Genomic DNA, 16,004 nt, shown 5'->3' on the forward strand with positions numbered 1-16,004 from the left:
TGTAGCAATTTCACTTCCAGCCGGCAGATTAAAAGTTTCGATATAACCTTTGAACAATCTAAAAAAATTATTTAAAAAAAAAACACTTTGTTTTTCCTGGACAAACAAAAATATCTATAAATAAGAAAAGAAATTAGGCACAGATATTGGAGAGTGACACGGCAACGTAGATCTAGCGAGTCCAGGCGAATTCAATTCCATCAGCCTTCAACGCAAGTCGTTTTTTCCAAAACCCACACGCTAAACCGCCCCTCACCGTCGTCGCATTTGCTGGACGCTCTCATATAATCACTTTGCTTTCAAACAAAAGCAACAACACTTCAAAATTTCGAAAGCTCTCAACTTCCCACTTTCCTCTCTCTTTCTCTCTCTCTCTCGCCGGCCCGTCGTCGTCTTCATTTCTTCACAGATCTAGGTCTACGAAACGTCAACGTTTCGAGCTCGCCTCAGATCTCCTGGATCTGAGTCTGACGCCGTAGTTGCTGCTGCTATCAATCTCCGAAGCCAGCAATGGAGAACCTGATCTCATTGGTGAACAAAATCCAAAGAGCTTGTACAGCTCTAGGTGACCACGGCGAAGCTAGCGCATTACCGACGCTCTGGGACTCCCTTCCCGCCATCGCCGTCGTCGGTGGCCAGGTCCGCTTCCGATCCCTCACCTTCTCTTATCTCTCTCATCGATCCGAGTATATGAACTTTGATTTGTGTTTCTTTTTATCTGCTCTGTAACTTAGCCCCCGAGTTTGACCGAAGCTTAATGCTTCGAACTAGTTTATACTCGTGGTGCTTAAAAACAAATATGGAATTGCTTTTATGCGTTTCGGTTGAACTGCTAAGAATTTTCTACGCTAAGTGGAACATGTTTGCTAATTGAGAAGAAAAAAGAACAAGACTTGTTTAATATGATAGCAAATTTTAGAAGAATTGGTTGAAGTACTGTATTTGTTGTGATGCTAATATATAATGTTTGCTCATGTTTTTGTTCTGTCGTGCAGAGTTCAGGGAAATCTTCTGTCTTGGAGAGCATTGTTGGGAAGGACTTCTTACCACGTGGTTCTGGTAAGACAATTGAAGCCCAAGAAATCTTAGTTATTTGTGGCAGTTTGGTCCGTTGGCTGGTGATAGTTGCTTAGTCATTCAGATAGGCTTAGTTCTTTTTGTGTCATTAACTCTCTGTAATTGTTATTGTTGATTTTTGTTCTTGGATGTTTGTTTAATAATGCACGGGGAAATAATTGCAGGAATTGTTACCCGGCGTCCACTTGTTTTACAACTTCATAAGATTGAAGAAGGCAGCAGAGAATATGCGGAGTTCCTCCATCTTCCTAGGAAGCGGTTCACCGATTTTGGTAGGTTTCTTTATCTTCATTGTGATTTGGTTGTCGGGATTTCTGTTGCTATATAACAATGTCTTTTAATTTTTATTTGTATCGAAGTTTGTAAATTTTTAATAAAGAGTTCGCCTCTTAGATGATTTTCCCCATATTAGAATTTGAAAATAACATCACAAAGAAGAAAATCCAGTGAGCCGATATATCTTGTAAGAGAGGGAGAGAGAGATAGCTATTTGCATGTTTGTTTCATTTTATATGATTACCATTTGTACAGCTGCTGTGAGAAAGGAGATTTCAGACGAGACAGATCGAGAAACTGGCCGCAGCAAACAAATTTCTAGTGTTCCAATTCATCTTAGCATATATTCTCCTAATGGTAAGCTAATGGATATTTTTTCTTTTACTTGTTTGCTTAACTTAAACTAAAGAACACTAATATTTTGGAATGGGAATGTGAACTTGGTATCCGACCTATCTTGCAACATGGAACAATGTGGGTAGACTCAAATTAAGTTTCATATACTGTTTAGTTAATAGTTTGAATGTGACAAGACAATCTTGGGTTAAATTTCCTTTGTAATACTGGTCTTTGCCCCCCTGAAAACATAGTCCACAAAAGTTTTGCAATTAGTTTCACATTTCTTTTCAAAACAATCTCCAACAGATAAATTGGAAGGTCATTTCTACTTGGACTGCATTTAAAATATTAAAGCCATTGGGCCTCAACTAATAGAGTTTTAATCTCAGGGAACGGCGTCCAAAGTTTTCTTTCTTATTTATCTGCATGATAACATTTTCTTGTAATTTTAGGTTTTAGTATGCACATTTTGATCATCTCATCTAGTGATTTAACCGATTTATAATTATTTGATTCTTGGCAGTTGTCAACTTGACACTTATTGATCTTCCCGGGCTTACAAAAGTGGCTGTTGGTAAGTATCATCGATCTCATAGATTTATCAATTGTTATGCAGGCAGGCACTTTACATGCATTTTTCTTTGCCATTCTATCTGTCTGAAAAAGTCTTAAGGAAAATGGAAGAAGGAAAGGTGGAACATGAAGCCCTCACTTTTAAAATTCAGGACCTGCCTTAACAAAAATCTGCTTGATCATGTTCCCCTAGGGAATTTAAGACTTTTTCTTTCGGTCGGATAAGAACCTAAGACTTAACCTTTGACAGTTTTAAACAATTCTCATTTCATTTCCCTTGTTTTCTTTGCAAAAGAAGACAGAACTACTATCTGTATATTAAGACTACACTAATAACTTTTCTTTGGCATGTAGAGGGTCAATCGGATACTATTGTGCAAGACATTGAAAATATGGTTCGCTCCTACATTGAGAAGGTAATATCCACTGCAATCTTGTATTCTTTTTCAATGTTATCTACGCTGAATCATTTTGTGTCTTCAACATTTTATGCAGCCCAACTGTATAATTCTAGCAATTTCACCTGCTAATCAAGATCTTGCTACATCTGATGCAATTAGAATCTCTCGTGAAGTGGATCCAACAGGTGACTAATACTGTTTTCTACACATTGCAAATATCTTTGCATAATTTTTGACTGTTGTATCTAGCATAGGAAACTGTACATGGTAAAGGATTCAGTATATTGCCATTCTTTTTACAGGGGAGAGGACACTTGGAGTCTTGACGAAGATTGATCTTATGGACAAGGGTACTGATGCAGTTGAAGTAAGTTTGCCTAGTATCTTGTTTTAAAACGTTTGACACTGGATGATTTGGTAATCAACTATTAAGCTAGAAAGTCTAAAGTAATATAGCTTCCTGTTTTATTGCCCAAAAGATCTTTCTGACTTTTCTATAGTTAAGAAACAGTGGAAGACCTATTTATGTGCATTTTGTATGTCAGACTCTAAAGTTAGTTATACCTGAATATTTCAAAAATTGCTTAGTATAGAGGTATCCAGGCTGATTCATGACCAGATGCATTTATAGGCTAATCCACCACTTCAACTTGTCTCCCACATTCTTGATCTTCAGATTTTATTTTTGAGGGGTAGATACATATTTCATACACACATACAGAAATGATCAAGTTCTGGCGTCCATTCCAGATCTGCCTTGTATATATACTCTCTTTGCAAGTCGCAATGATTAGCAATTCCCACTTTTTGGCTGTCACTTATTTATCTAGGAGTGTGGTAATGCATATATTTTGGATACCCTTATTTTACACATTGAAGCAGCATAGTGCTTGCAATTATCAATTCTGAGCTTCTTTTCCTTTTTGGGTTACTTAGATATTGGAAGGAAAGTCATATCGGCTAAAATTTCCTTGGGTTGGGGTTGTGAATCGTTCACAAGCGGACATTAACAAGAATGTTGACATGATTGCTGCCCGGCGTAGAGAACGCGAGTATTTTTCTACTACCCCAGAATACAAGCACCTTGCTCCAAGAATGGGTTCTGAGCATCTAGCAAAAATGCTTTCTAAGGTAGGCAACTGGATAGCCTTCATTAATTTGGTTTCAATATCTGTAAGAGGAAATCAAGTTAGTAGCTCTTTTGTATTTAATCTGTTGGGTTAATTTTGGTCATTTTCACTAAATTTTTATAATGGTTACTGTTCCAGCATTTGGAAACAGTAATTAAGTCGAAAATCCCGGGGATCCAGTCCCTCATTAGCAAGACTGTTGCTGAACTTGAAGCTGAACTGAGTCGCCTTGGAAAGCCCATTTCTGCTGACGCTGGAGTAAGTTTGCTTTGTTTCTTGTAGTGTCATTTTAAAGTTTCTTGCTTTTAAAGTCAAATTAAGCAACTTTGAAATTCACCTCGGTTTTTAACTTTTACAAGAGTTGCTACTGATTGATTGCTTTGGACATGCAGGGAAAACTGTATACAATCATGGAGATATGTCGTCTATTCGATGGAACATATAAAGAACATCTTGATGGCGTGTATGTATCTACCACTTGTAGTTCTCATACTGGGCAGTGCCTATGTGCAGCTTGGCTCAGTATTCATTTTCTTGGTTAATCCATTTGATAGAATGGTCTGAAATTAATATGTTCTTTGCTATCCACAGGCGCCCGGGCGGTGATAAGATTTACAATGTTTTTGATAACCAGCTTCCTGCTGCTCTAAAAAGATTGCAATTTGACAAGCAACTTTCAATGGAAAATATAAGGAAGCTCATTACTGAAGCTGATGGATATCAACCTCATCTAATAGCTCCTGAACAAGGATACCGTCGTCTCATTGAATCCTCTGTAATTACTATTAGAGGTCCTGCTGAGGCAGCTGTTGATGCGGTATGAAAAGAGATTACTTTTCCTTCTGTGTGAATTGCAAGTATTTACTTTATTATGCTGCTTGTATGATGATGAGTTATTTTTCAATTTTTCATGATTCCAGGTTCATGCCATTTTGAAGGATCTGGTTCACAAGTCTGTCAATGAGACTCCAGTATGTTCACAACCATGTTTAATTTTTTGTTTCCATTGATTTTTTTTTCTTTTGTTGTTCTTTTGGTGTTAGTTTTGGTAGTTCTCGTAATACAGTGGTAATTTTTTTTTTTGGTGTGTTCTTTTCCTCCTTTTTGGTTATTCTTATTCCTCAATTTTCGTGTATTATTTTCCTCCTTTTTGCAAGTGGTTGGGTAAATGTTTCCCTTCTTGTCTTACAGGAGCTAAAGCAGTATCCTGCTCTTAGAGTAGAGGTTACAAATGCAGCTAGTGATTCACTTGAGAGAATGAGAGAAGAAAGTAAGAAGGCAACACTAAAGCTAGTTGATATGGAGTGTAGTTATCTGACAGTTGATTTCTTCCGTAAACTTCCTCAAGATGTTGAGAAGGGTGGCAACCCATCACATTCGATTTTCGATAGATACAATGATTCATATCTCAGGCGAATTGGTGAGTCTCATGAACTAAAAATTAGCCTTGCATGTATTTTATGTTGGTTAAACTTTGTTTTATCTTCTATTAAACCAATAACATGGTTAATTGCTAATCACGACAAAGCACCTTATCATCACTACGTTTTTGGCTCTTTAAATAAACAGGGACAACGGTTCTGGCTTACGTCAATATGGTATGTGCAAGTTTGCGTAACTCCATCCCCAAATCTATTGTCTATTGTCAAGTCCGAGAGGCAAAACGAAGCTTTCTTGACCATTTCTACACTGACTTGGGAAAATTGGAGGTTAGTACAAAAATCTTCTACCTATAATTTCTAGGGGTGAAAATTGATCAATCTTTTGGAGAGCAAATATTGAATTTGGATTACTCTAAATATTTTGAACAGACAAAGCAGTTGTCCTCATTACTGAACGAGGATCCGGCAATAATGGAGAGGCGTTCTGCCCTGGCGAAGAGGCTGGAGTTATACAGAAGTGCTCAAGCAGAAATTGATTCAGTTGCTTGGGCTAAGTAGGCATGCATCACATGCGCCATTTCTTTTCGGATGTGGATTTTGTCGAGAAGGCCACACAATTCATTCATTTAAGATTTTGTTGTAATGGGGGAAACGAGGGGGGTTTGGGAGCCCTCTTGTTTCATTTTAGCCTTCATTTTATGTACTAACAAATTGACAAGAGGTGATGCCATCTTTTACTTGATGTCGTTATGCTTGTTTTTTCAACTGCGACATTTATGTAGTATATATGATTTGCTAAATGGATGTATCATATTTTTCAATGTGCTTTGTACTTTAAACCTTTTTTTAACCAATTTTATTGTTTTCTAAATTATCCAACTTCTTTATTTTAATTTCTAATTGGTTTTTTACTTTTTACTCTTCTTCTAAATCTAATTTCTTTTACCCCCTACAGGCTGTATCCTAATCCCCTCAATTTTCATCTCCAATTTCTTGTTGCGGTCGTTTCATTTCCAATTTTCGCTACTAGAGAAAAGTGACATTATTTTTACCCCAATATTACTTTTAATAATTACACATGGGATGGGAGGTTGTTGGGCTGTCGCCGTCTCTCTCTTTTCCGTTGATTAAAACAGTAACATAACACGACAATACATTTCTACACCATTTTGCTCACCCATGCCATGACAAGTTGTTGGGTGCAAAGATTTTTTTTTTCTTGACAAAAAAGAAAAAGTTCGTAGTTTTTGCTAATCTTTCCTTTTTGTGGGTGAAAATAAAGAGAGAATTTAAACGTACGAGGAGAGCATAACCCAGACAAAACAGAGAAAAGGGGTCTCCTCCTAGCGGGTCGTTTAACAGCTTGAGCCTCAAAAGTATCAAAAACCCAAGCTTGGATCTCTAAAAGGAGGAAGACGTAGACAGGTTAACGATAAAACACACCAACCGCTCAGCCCTCTCCTCCCTCTTCGGATATATATCAAATAACCTCCCTTTTGAAACAAACAATCACACAAGCAGGCTCTGTCATCATCACCACCTTTTATTTCTTCAAGGTACATTTTTATATAAAAAGTTTCTTAATTTCAATAATTTGTTTTCACAAATCGATTTTTATTTGGTAATTCAACTGTTTTGAATCTCTGGCATTCCTTTCTGTGCTGTTTACCTGTTAGAAATGTGGGAGATGGTGGGTTCATTTTAGCTTATTTTAATTGTGTGGTTGTCTCTCTGCTGATGCTTCTTCTTTGTTTTTGGTTTGGCATTTTCTGGTGTGTCTGTTCTTGTTGCAGATATGTTTGAATCTTATGATGGGTTGGGCCTGATTTTCTTTCGGTTGATAGTTTTTCATTGTTTCTGATTAGTTTTGATCTCAAAATGGTGAAAGTTAATGGATCTATCTGGAGTTTATGTCGTATTGTTTGGGGTTGGCTTCTTGTCAGATCTGAGTTGATTCAGATGAAAATATGGGCTTGGAAACTGTTTTTCACTTCATAATACATCTTGTTGGGGGTGGCTTGGTAAAGCAATTCTTGGATATCCTTGCTTAGTGAAAATTAAGGGAAATTTATAACCAAATAAAAATAATAATGAAAAATAAGGCAAACTATGAATTTGGTTCATATTCTTTGGTCCTCTGTATTTCTCGTGTATGTGTGCCTTCCATTTTTTTAAATTAAGTACATGATATATTTAATGAGTCCTGACCGCTTTCTGGACTTCTGCATTGCAGAACAGCTTCTGAGAATATCAAGAGGAAATAGAGAGAGTAACACGTGATGTAAATGGCCTCCGAGAGGGAAAGTTTCGACCTTTCAGGGCCATTACACCTAACTTCCATTGATTGGTGAGACCTCAAACTCTGCCTCTCCACCCCTCTACAGTTTCTTTTAAAAGATGAATGAATAGTATTTTTAGGTATGGAATCAAGTGTTTTTTTCTTTACCAAAATGGTATGGAGGAAGTTCTTGTGATTGACAGTAATGCTAATCGGCTGATTTTGTATCTTGAAGTAATAAAAAAGCGCCATATGAAGATGGATGGTATTGTGCTGTTTTGTTGTTATGTGGAGTTATATGCTTGTTAGATTATGTATGCATCGATAATACTCACAATTGCAATTATCACTCAAGGGGTTCTGCTCTTCTAATTTGACCCAAGGTTTTTATCGACACAATTTGAAGGAATTTAGTGCTTGAATCATTCTTCTCAGGCAAAACATTGTGGATATGAATCAATTGCTTTTCTTTGAATTTGCAAGATGATATGGGATTTAAAATATGTGCCACTGTATGCAGGCAGAATACTCAACATCAAAGGTCTGTTGCTGCATGTTTGGTTCAGGGTGTCTATGTTGTTGAGCGGGACCGCCAAGAGGAACGTGAAGGGCCCCAAGCCCTTGCTCCTCCTTGGTGGGAGTTCTTCCATTTTAAGTTGCTCCGCAAGCTTGTGGATGATGTTGGTTTCTCAATCTTTGGTGCCATTTATGAATTCAAACCTCCTCCTTCTCTTTGTAACTCCCCATTAGAGGGAATACCTCGTTTTGTAATTGCCTTCCGAGGCACCTTGACGAAGAATGACTCAGTCTCACGAGACCTTCAGTTGGATGTTGAGGTGGTCCGAAATGGACTTCACCGGACATCTCGCTTTGAGATTGCTATGCAAGCTGTCCGGAATATGGTTGCTTCAGTAGGTGATTCAAATGTTTGGTTAGCTGGCCATTCCTTAGGGTCAGCCATGGCAATGCTTGCTGGAAAAACTATGGCTAGCACTGGCATTTTCCTCAAATCTTTTCTCTTCAATCCACCATTTGTGTCTGCCCCGATAGAGAGGATTAAGGACAAGAGAGTGAAACACGGGCTTCGAATCGCAGGCAGTGTGATTACAGCAGGCCTCACTCTTGCTATGAAGGCTAAACAACAACCACAACAGAGAAGTCATTCAGAAGAAAACCCTTTCACTACTCTGTCTGCATGGTTCCCGAGTCTATTTGTCAATCCAGCTGATGACATCTGCTCCGAATATATTGGGTATTTTGAACATAGGAAGAAGATGGAGGACATTGGAGCAGGAGCCATTGAGAGGTTAGCAACCCAGAATTCTCTTGGGGGTCTACTAATGCATGCAATGGGAAAGCAGCCAGCGCCGGAGCCTCCATTGCACCTCATTCCTTCTGCAAACCTGACAGTTAATTTGACCCCGTCACGGGATCTCAAAGAAGCCCATGGAATTCACCAATGGTGGAGAGACGATCTGCAACTCCGGTTTGAGGTTCACAAATACAGATAGTTTTCGGTGTAATTGTTCCGATTATTTTCCATGTACTTGTGGTTTTAAGTAGTCAAACAGCCTCCAATATTGTTTTTATCAGCCAAGATTTTTTGGAAAGTGTTGTGAAATTATTGCAAGCGCATAATCCGGACAAGTAATATAGAGATAAGTGAAGTGTCGTTCCCACGAAGACTGTAATTTCTTTTTAAGTACCAATTGATTAATGAGAGTGATTGATTTATTAAACTAAATTAAAACAAATATGAAAAAATAGCAATTTAATTAACGGTGGAAAATCAAGTTGATGAGATACTAGAGCATTCGATTTCACCATAACCATTTCCACTTAATTCTTATAGCCAATTAACCCTTTTTGGTTATTCTTATTCCTTCTTAAGATCTTGGATAAATGGTACTCTTTTTTGTTTGGCCAAATATAAACGTTGCTTCTGGGTTCATACTTTTGCAAGTGGTTGGGTAAATGTTTCCCTTCCTCTGCTCTTAGAGTAGAGGTTACAAATGCAGCTAGTGATTCACTTGAGAGAATGAGAGAAGAAAGTAAAAAGGCAACACTAAAGCTAGTTGATATGGAGTGTAGTTATCTGACAGTTGATTTCTTCCGTAAACTTCCTCAAGATGTTGAGAAGGGTGGCAACCCATCACATTCGATTTTCGATAGAGACAATGATTCATATCTCAGGCGAATTGGTGAGTCTCATGAACTAAAAATTAGCCTTGCATGTATTTTATGTTGGTTAAACTTTGTTTTATCTACTATTAAACCAATAACATGGTTAATTGCTAATCATGACAAAGCACCTTATCCAATCACTACGTTTTTTGCTCTTTAAATAAACAGGGACGACGGTTCTGGCTTACGTCAATGTGGTATGTGCAAGTCTGCGTAACTCCATCCCCAAGTCTATTGTCTATTGTCAAGTCCGAGAGGCAAAACGAAGCTTTCTTGACCATTTCTACACTGACTTGGGAAAATTGGAGGTTAGTACAAAAATCTTCTCTTTGTAACTCACCATTTCTACCATCAATGACGAAAGGACTTGAACAACACGGGATGTTTACATTACCTGTTTTGAAACTTTGAATATTTCCTACAGATCTTCTTCATCTTTATATAAATAAAGAAGCAAAGCCGACCGTCACTACCCATCAATTCTTCTTCTCCTTCTTCACCCATATAAAAGAAATTCAGGTTCTTGAATTCATCTGGTGTGGTCGTGGTAGTGGGATTGTTCACGAATTTTGGTTCTGTCTGTTTCTCACGCTTCTCTCTCTAATCTGTGTTTTTGGTTTGGCCGTTGGTATGTTCACGCTTCTCTCTCTGTTATGTGTTCTCTGGTCCAAGTATTTTTTTGTCCTTATGTGACCAACACTTGTGTGTAAATTACACATAAATTATTATATTACATGTAAGCGTAACCAACCAACACATATATTATATTATTATATTGTTGCCGTATTCTCATATCGTGTCATATCGTATCGCTGTATCCATATCCGTATCCGTGTCATTGTTTCTGATTAGTTTTGATCTCAAAATGGTGAAAGTTAATGGATCTATATGGAGTTTATGTGTATTGTTTGGGGTTGGCTTCTTGTCAGATCTGAATTGATTCATATGAAAATATGTGCTTGGAAACTGTTTTTCACTTCATAATACATCTTGTTGGGAGTGGCTTGGTGAAAATTAAGGGAAATTTATAACCAAATAAAAATAATAATGAAAAATAAGGCAAACCATGAATTTGGTTCGTATTCTTTGGTCCTCTGTATTTCTCAGAAGTGTATGTGTGCCTTCCATTTTTTTATATTAAGTAGATGTTATATTTAATGAGTACTGACCACTTTCTGGACTTGTGTAATGCTTCTGTGGATATCAAAGAGGAAATAGAAAGAGTAACACGTGGTGTAAATGGCCTCCAAGAGGGACAGTTTCGACCTTTCAGGGCCATTACACCTAACTTCCATTGATTGGTGAGACCTCAAAACTGTGCCTCTCCACCTCCACACAGTTTCTTTCAAAAGATGAATGAATAGTATTTTTAGGTATGGAATCAAGTGTTTTTTTCTTTACCAAAATGGTATGGAGGAAGTTCTTGTGATTGACAGTAATGCTAATCGGCTGATTTTGTATCTTGAAGTAATAAAAAAGCCATATGAAGATGGATGGTATTGTGCTGTTTTGTTGTTAATGTGGAGTTATATGCTTGTTAGATTATGTATGCATCGATAATACTCACAATTGCAATTATCACTCAAGGGGTTCTGTTCTTCTAATTTGACCCAAGGTTTTTATCGACACAAACAAATTGAAGGAATTTAGTGCTTCAATCATTCTTCTCAGGCAAAAACATTGTGGACATGAATCAATTGCTTTTCTTTGAATTTGCATGATGATATGGGATTTAAAATGTGTGCCACTGTATGCAGGCAGAATACTCAACATCAAAGGTCTGTTGCTGCATCTTTGGTTAAGGGTGTCTATGTTGTTGAGCGGGACCGCCAAAAGAAACGTGAAGGGCCCCAAGCCCTTGCTCCTCGTTGGTGGGAGTTCTTCCATTTTAAGTTGGTGGAGAAGCTTGTGGATGATTCCTCAATCTTTGGTGCCATTTATGAATTCAAACCTCCTCCTTCTCTTTGCAACTCTCCATTAGAGGGAATACCTCGTTTTGTAATTGCATTCCGAGGCACCTTGTGGAAGAAAGACTCATTCTTACGAGACCTTGAGTTGGATGTTGCGGTGGTCCTAAATAGACTTCACCGGAAAGATCGCTTTGAGGATGCTATGCAAGCTGTCTGGAATATGGTTGCTGCAGTAGGTGATTCAAATGTTTGTTTAGTTGGCCATTCCTTAGGGTCAGCCATGGCAATGCTTGCTGGAAAAACTATGGCTAGCACTGGCATTTTCCTCAAATCTTTTCTCTTCAATCCACCATTTGTGTCTGCCCCGATAGGGAGGATTGAGGACAAGAGAGTGAAACACGGGCTTCGGATCTTAGGCAGTGTGAGTACAGCAGGCCTCATTCTTGCTATGGAGGCTAAACAACCACCACAACAGATAAGTCATTCAGAAGAAAACCCTTTCACTACTCTGTCTGCATGGTTCCCGAGTCTATTTGTCAATCCAGCTGATGACATCTGCTCCGAATATATTGGGTATTTTTAACATAGGAAGATGATGGAGGACATTGGATTAGGAGTCATTGAGAGGTTAGCAACCCAGAATTCTCTTGGGGGTCTACTAAAGCATGCAATCGGAAAGCAGCCAGCGCCGGAGCCTCCATTGCACCTCATTCCTTCTGCAAACCTGACAGTTAATTTGACCTCGTCACGGAATCTCAAAAAAGCGAAAGCCCATGGAATTCACCACCAATGGTGGAGAGACCTCAAAGAAGCCCATGGAATTCACCAATGGTGGAGAGACTTCAAAGAAGCCCATGGAATTCAATGGTGGAGAGACTTCAAAGAAGCCCATGGAATTCACCAATGGTGGAGAGACGATCTGCAACTCCGGTCTGAGGTTCACAAATACAGATAGTTTTCGGTGTAATTGTTCCGATTATTTTCCATGTACTTGTGGTTTTAAGTAGTCAAACAGCCTCCAATCTTGTTTTTATCAGCCATGATTATGGAAAGAACAAACCAAAGAGGTGAAGAAATTTACGGGTTAAGGAAGAAGAGGAGCAAGTAGGAAGCTACTTGGTTCTATGATTGCAATGGCATAATAGTCGTAAATTATGAGTTGCACAAAGGATATTTCATTTGAAGCTACTGATTTCTTTCATGGGTGGCTTAATGCTTGAAGTGAGAGCCATCACTTCTCATTCGAAATTACTGATCGATAGGTAAAAATTAAAATTAATAGAAAAGGTATTGTGGTGGCAAGAAAATAATTACGTACTGGACTGCTTTTCATTTTTTACTGGGAATGGTCCCAAATTGCTCCCGCAGGCCGCAACAAAGTGTGAACAAAACATGGAAAAAGTCAAAAAAACGCATACTCGAATCCCAACGACCATCTTGACCAAAAAAACAAGGAATCTCAATGAATGACCATGGCTGCCACTGCCAATTCCTGTTGTTTTTCTCTTTGGCAAAAGCACACTTTTTTACCATTGCCAATATCCCATTCACCATGTTTACTGAATTACCACCATTTACTGGTTGGGTTACTTTGATGTTTCCACACTTTCAAACTAGAAAAGGTGAATTAAACAGTAGTGGTTCTTCACAATCAAACTCTTTCATTTCACTCATCCCTATGATTATATTAAGCTCCACAGGCACAGTTGAGATCCTTTACTTGATGATTGCGACCTGGGAGTTGGGGCCCACAACCCCCAATTTCAGCCTTAAATGCCCCAAATAATTGGCCAACTCTGTCCTATTTAGTCCAACTCCAAGACTAGGAATTTAGGATCTACCTTTACTTAAACTCTAATTAATCTCTCTCTCTCTCTCTCTCTCTCAACATTAAGAAACCCAAGAAAGAAAAAAAAGAAAGCAAAAGCAAAAAGCTCCTCCCTTCCACTGCTCCCACCTTCCCTCCCTTCTCTTCAAGGCTCCTACAGCGTCCCACAGTGTACACCACTGCCAACCCCAATTATCTCTACCTACCCTAACTCATCAAATCAACCTTAAGCTTTCTGCTTGCTAGCTAATCAAACCAGCTAAACCCACATAAAGAAACCCAAAACTCCTACCAAAAACAAAAACCCAGATGCATAATGACAGTTGAAGAGAGATTAATTGCTAAAAATCAAATCTTTTTTACAATTCCATTGATCAAATGGGTTAACAAATTGGGCACCAAAGTTACCAATTTTGGCAAAAACTAAAAAAGCTACACTCTTTTTCACTCATGAGAAGAAAGAAAAGCCAAAATTAACAGCTAACAATTAAAACCCAACACAGATCCATCATTCACAGCAATCACAACTCTACACCCAGATTTAGCTTCCACATGGTGAGTGAAAAAGTGCATGACCCGAATCCGACCCGCCATCTGCAACCTCGACTCAATCTCCATCGTGGGTCCGCCAGCGCCACTCAAACCACTGTACCCGTCCCCGAACGTGGGCCCCAGAGGGTTCTGGACCAATCCGACAGCCCGATTCGGATCATTAACCGGGAACGACTGAACTGCAAAAGTGGCAGCCATGAACTGGGTCTGACCCGCTTCGATCTTGCCGGCTGGTATGAACATGAACCCGACTTGGTTTCCGGAGTAAAGAAGCTGAAGGCTACTGTCGAAGTGGCTGAAAGCTGCCCTGTTCGGGTTCCGAACGCCGACGTATTGGGCAAAGGTGAAGTTGACGGTGGAGTTTTGGATTGAGAAGGAGGGGAGCTGGACGGCGCTGACGGAGATTTTGGGGTCTTTGGGCTTGAAGACGGTGAAGTAGACTATGAGGATGACGATGACGACGAAGATTAGGAAGATTGTGGCGACGATGCAGGAGGCGAGGTTTGTACGACCAGAAGGTGGAGGTTTGGGCCTCTGAGTCCGAGGCTTGCTCATGGCTAATTAATTTTGAGTTTAACAGAGAAAGATTGAAATTAAGAGAAGTGGTGAAGCAGTGTGGATCTGTGTGAGTGAGATTGAGACAGAGGAGAGAGAGAGACAGAATGAGTGAGTGAGAGAGAGAGAGAGGATATAGGGGTTGTGTTTGTATGTGGGTTTTGAGTGTATATATTGTATGGTAAGTAAGTGGTGGAGAGGTCCTGGAGAGGTCCTGGAGAGTTTGAGACAAAAGTGTGAAAATGTGAAAAATAAACTTTATAATTTCTCTGATTTTCGGTTTGAATTTGGAGGGTAATTCTTCTTTGACTTACTTAAATTATTGGACAAATTTTAAATCACAAGCAAGAATCAACATAATCGACGGTTCATAATTTATAAATTTGATAAAATCTGCATAAATAACTATTCTAATCACTTGAGTTACAAGTCTCTTCTTATAATGATATAATTAATTGACAACAAATATGTATCCTTGCGTTATGTCAAGTAAAGATAACTACAATGAGATTAAATTGAAACACTATATCATACAAAATCAATGGATGATTATGAATTTATGAATGTAACCCCACACAAACTTGATAAATGTCATCAACCTAATCTTTTGTTTCCTTGCACACCATTAAATTTATGATACAAAATGAGGATTAAAAGTCAATAGAACTAGCGAGTAAAAAGCAAGCACTGGACACAGGTTTTTCTGTTTGGTTTAGTTTGAAAATGTTCTCTATTCTTGGGCGATGAAGAGTGGGGCTTTTGCTGTCTGTATGTCTGTCTGCTGGGGCATGGACTTTGGTCCACGGGTGGATGCAAGTATGCAATCCAGGCCGTTGAAGATTTCAAGAATTAAAGGGGGGGTGGGCCCAAGAAAGACAATTAGGAAAGTGGGTCTGACAAGTTTGCACAAGCATGGGGCATGTCGATGGGGTAAATTTTCATTTTTCATTTAGCAAAATGGGTTATTTTAATCCATGTAATTTCTTTTTTTTAAAAAAAAAAAAAACTATATCTTATATCTTTGTCAAAATGGAAATGAGACATCTTAATCATGCAGAAGAATAACAATGTAATTTGATGAATAATGCTTGTTCTAATGTTGAGTGGGAATAACAAGTGCATGTGTTTTAATTATGGTAAGAGCGGCTAAAAGTTTAGGACAAAACGGTTGATTAGAATCTTAATTTAGATAAGTTGGTAATGTTCTTAAATGGGGGCCACTCAAACTTGAGAAGGATTATTATTAGACAAAAAGGTGCTTAAAATTAATGTTCCCTTTGCCAATGGTAATCTTTCTGTCAGCATATTTTGCTAAAACTTTTGTTGGGATCTTTCAGTAAAGATTGAGTTTGCTGAGGAGGAGTTTTGTTTAAAGCTTGTCATATTGAGCATGTTGAAATCAGAACAAATCTGATGCTGCAGCCTGCAGCTGCTGTTTTGACATATTATTCGTGATTGCATAATTTGAAGGTCTAACTTTGCATCTGTTATTAGAACTGGTTGTGCTAGAGATTGTTCA

General features: G+C 38.5%; 3 protein-coding genes and 1 pseudogene across 5 annotated transcripts; 3 read left to right on the forward strand and 1 right to left on the reverse strand.

Moving 5' to 3' along the window:
- The first annotated feature begins 154 nt into the window (after positions 1-154).
- Positions 155-5,999, forward strand: LOC110769677 (dynamin-related protein 5A). The gene is made up of 16 exons (XM_021973704.2): positions 155-639; positions 996-1,059; positions 1,242-1,349; positions 1,609-1,710; positions 2,216-2,266; positions 2,620-2,681; positions 2,761-2,851; positions 2,969-3,033; positions 3,603-3,797; positions 3,935-4,054; positions 4,189-4,259; positions 4,388-4,613; positions 4,717-4,767; positions 4,988-5,216; positions 5,366-5,505; positions 5,608-5,999. The coding sequence occupies exons 1-16, from the start codon at positions 511-513 to the stop codon at positions 5,734-5,736; spliced, it is 1,833 nt and encodes a 610-aa protein (XP_021829396.2). The 5' UTR covers positions 155-510; the 3' UTR covers positions 5,737-5,999.
- A 386-nt stretch (positions 6,000-6,385) lies between these two features.
- LOC110769676 (GDSL esterase/lipase At4g10955) lies at positions 6,386-9,066 on the forward strand. 2 transcript variants are annotated; one of them, XM_088253173.1, is made up of 3 exons: positions 6,386-6,734; positions 7,417-7,525; positions 7,977-9,066. In XM_088253173.1, the coding sequence occupies exons 2-3, from the start codon at positions 7,464-7,466 to the stop codon at positions 8,965-8,967; spliced, it is 1,053 nt and encodes a 350-aa protein (XP_088109299.1). In that variant the 5' UTR covers positions 6,386-6,734; positions 7,417-7,463; the 3' UTR covers positions 8,968-9,066. The 2 variants fall into 2 exon arrangements, with proteins under 2 accessions (XP_088109299.1, XP_021829393.2); XM_021973701.2 differs by having other exon boundaries at positions 6,390-6,734; positions 7,412-7,525.
- A 1,034-nt stretch (positions 9,067-10,100) lies between these two features.
- On the forward strand, positions 10,101-12,583 carry LOC110769675 (GDSL esterase/lipase At4g10955-like; annotated as a pseudogene). The gene is made up of 3 exons (XR_015835809.1): positions 10,101-10,268; positions 10,850-10,941; positions 11,398-12,583. The product of XR_015835809.1 is annotated as a GDSL esterase/lipase At4g10955-like (transcript).
- A 1,133-nt stretch (positions 12,584-13,716) lies between these two features.
- LOC110769674 (uncharacterized) lies at positions 13,717-14,688 on the reverse strand. The gene has a single exon (XM_021973700.2). It carries the CDS (start codon positions 14,483-14,485, stop codon positions 13,859-13,861), a length of 627 nt encoding a protein of 208 aa, XP_021829392.1. The 5' UTR covers positions 14,486-14,688; the 3' UTR covers positions 13,717-13,858.
- Positions 14,689-16,004: the final 1,316 nt, after the last annotated feature.

The sequence above is a fragment of the Prunus avium genome, chromosome 5, assembly GCF_965620075.1.
Source record: "Prunus avium chromosome 5, drPruAviu1.hap1.1, whole genome shotgun sequence".
NCBI classification, from domain to species: Eukaryota; Viridiplantae; Streptophyta; class Magnoliopsida; order Rosales; family Rosaceae; genus Prunus; species Prunus avium.

Coding starts and splice junctions, on each gene's coding strand:
- LOC110769677 (XM_021973704.2), top strand. CDS start 511: ATGGAGAACCTGATCTCATTGGTGAACAAAATCCAAAGAGCTTGTACA. Junction 640..995: donor TCGCCGTCGTCGGTGGCCAG/GTCCGCTTCCGA, acceptor TCTGTCGTGCAG/AGTTCAGGGAAATCTTCTGT. Junction 3,798..3,934: donor TAGCAAAAATGCTTTCTAAG/GTAGGCAACTGG, acceptor TTACTGTTCCAG/CATTTGGAAACAGTAATTAA.
- LOC110769676 (XM_088253173.1), top strand. CDS start 7,464: ATGGCCTCCGAGAGGGAAAGTTTCGACCTTTCAGGGCCATTACACCTA. Junction 7,526..7,976: donor CACCTAACTTCCATTGATTG/GTGAGACCTCAA, acceptor CACTGTATGCAG/GCAGAATACTCAACATCAAA.
- LOC110769674 (XM_021973700.2), bottom strand. CDS start 14,485: ATGAGCAAGCCTCGGACTCAGAGGCCCAAACCTCCACCTTCTGGTCGT.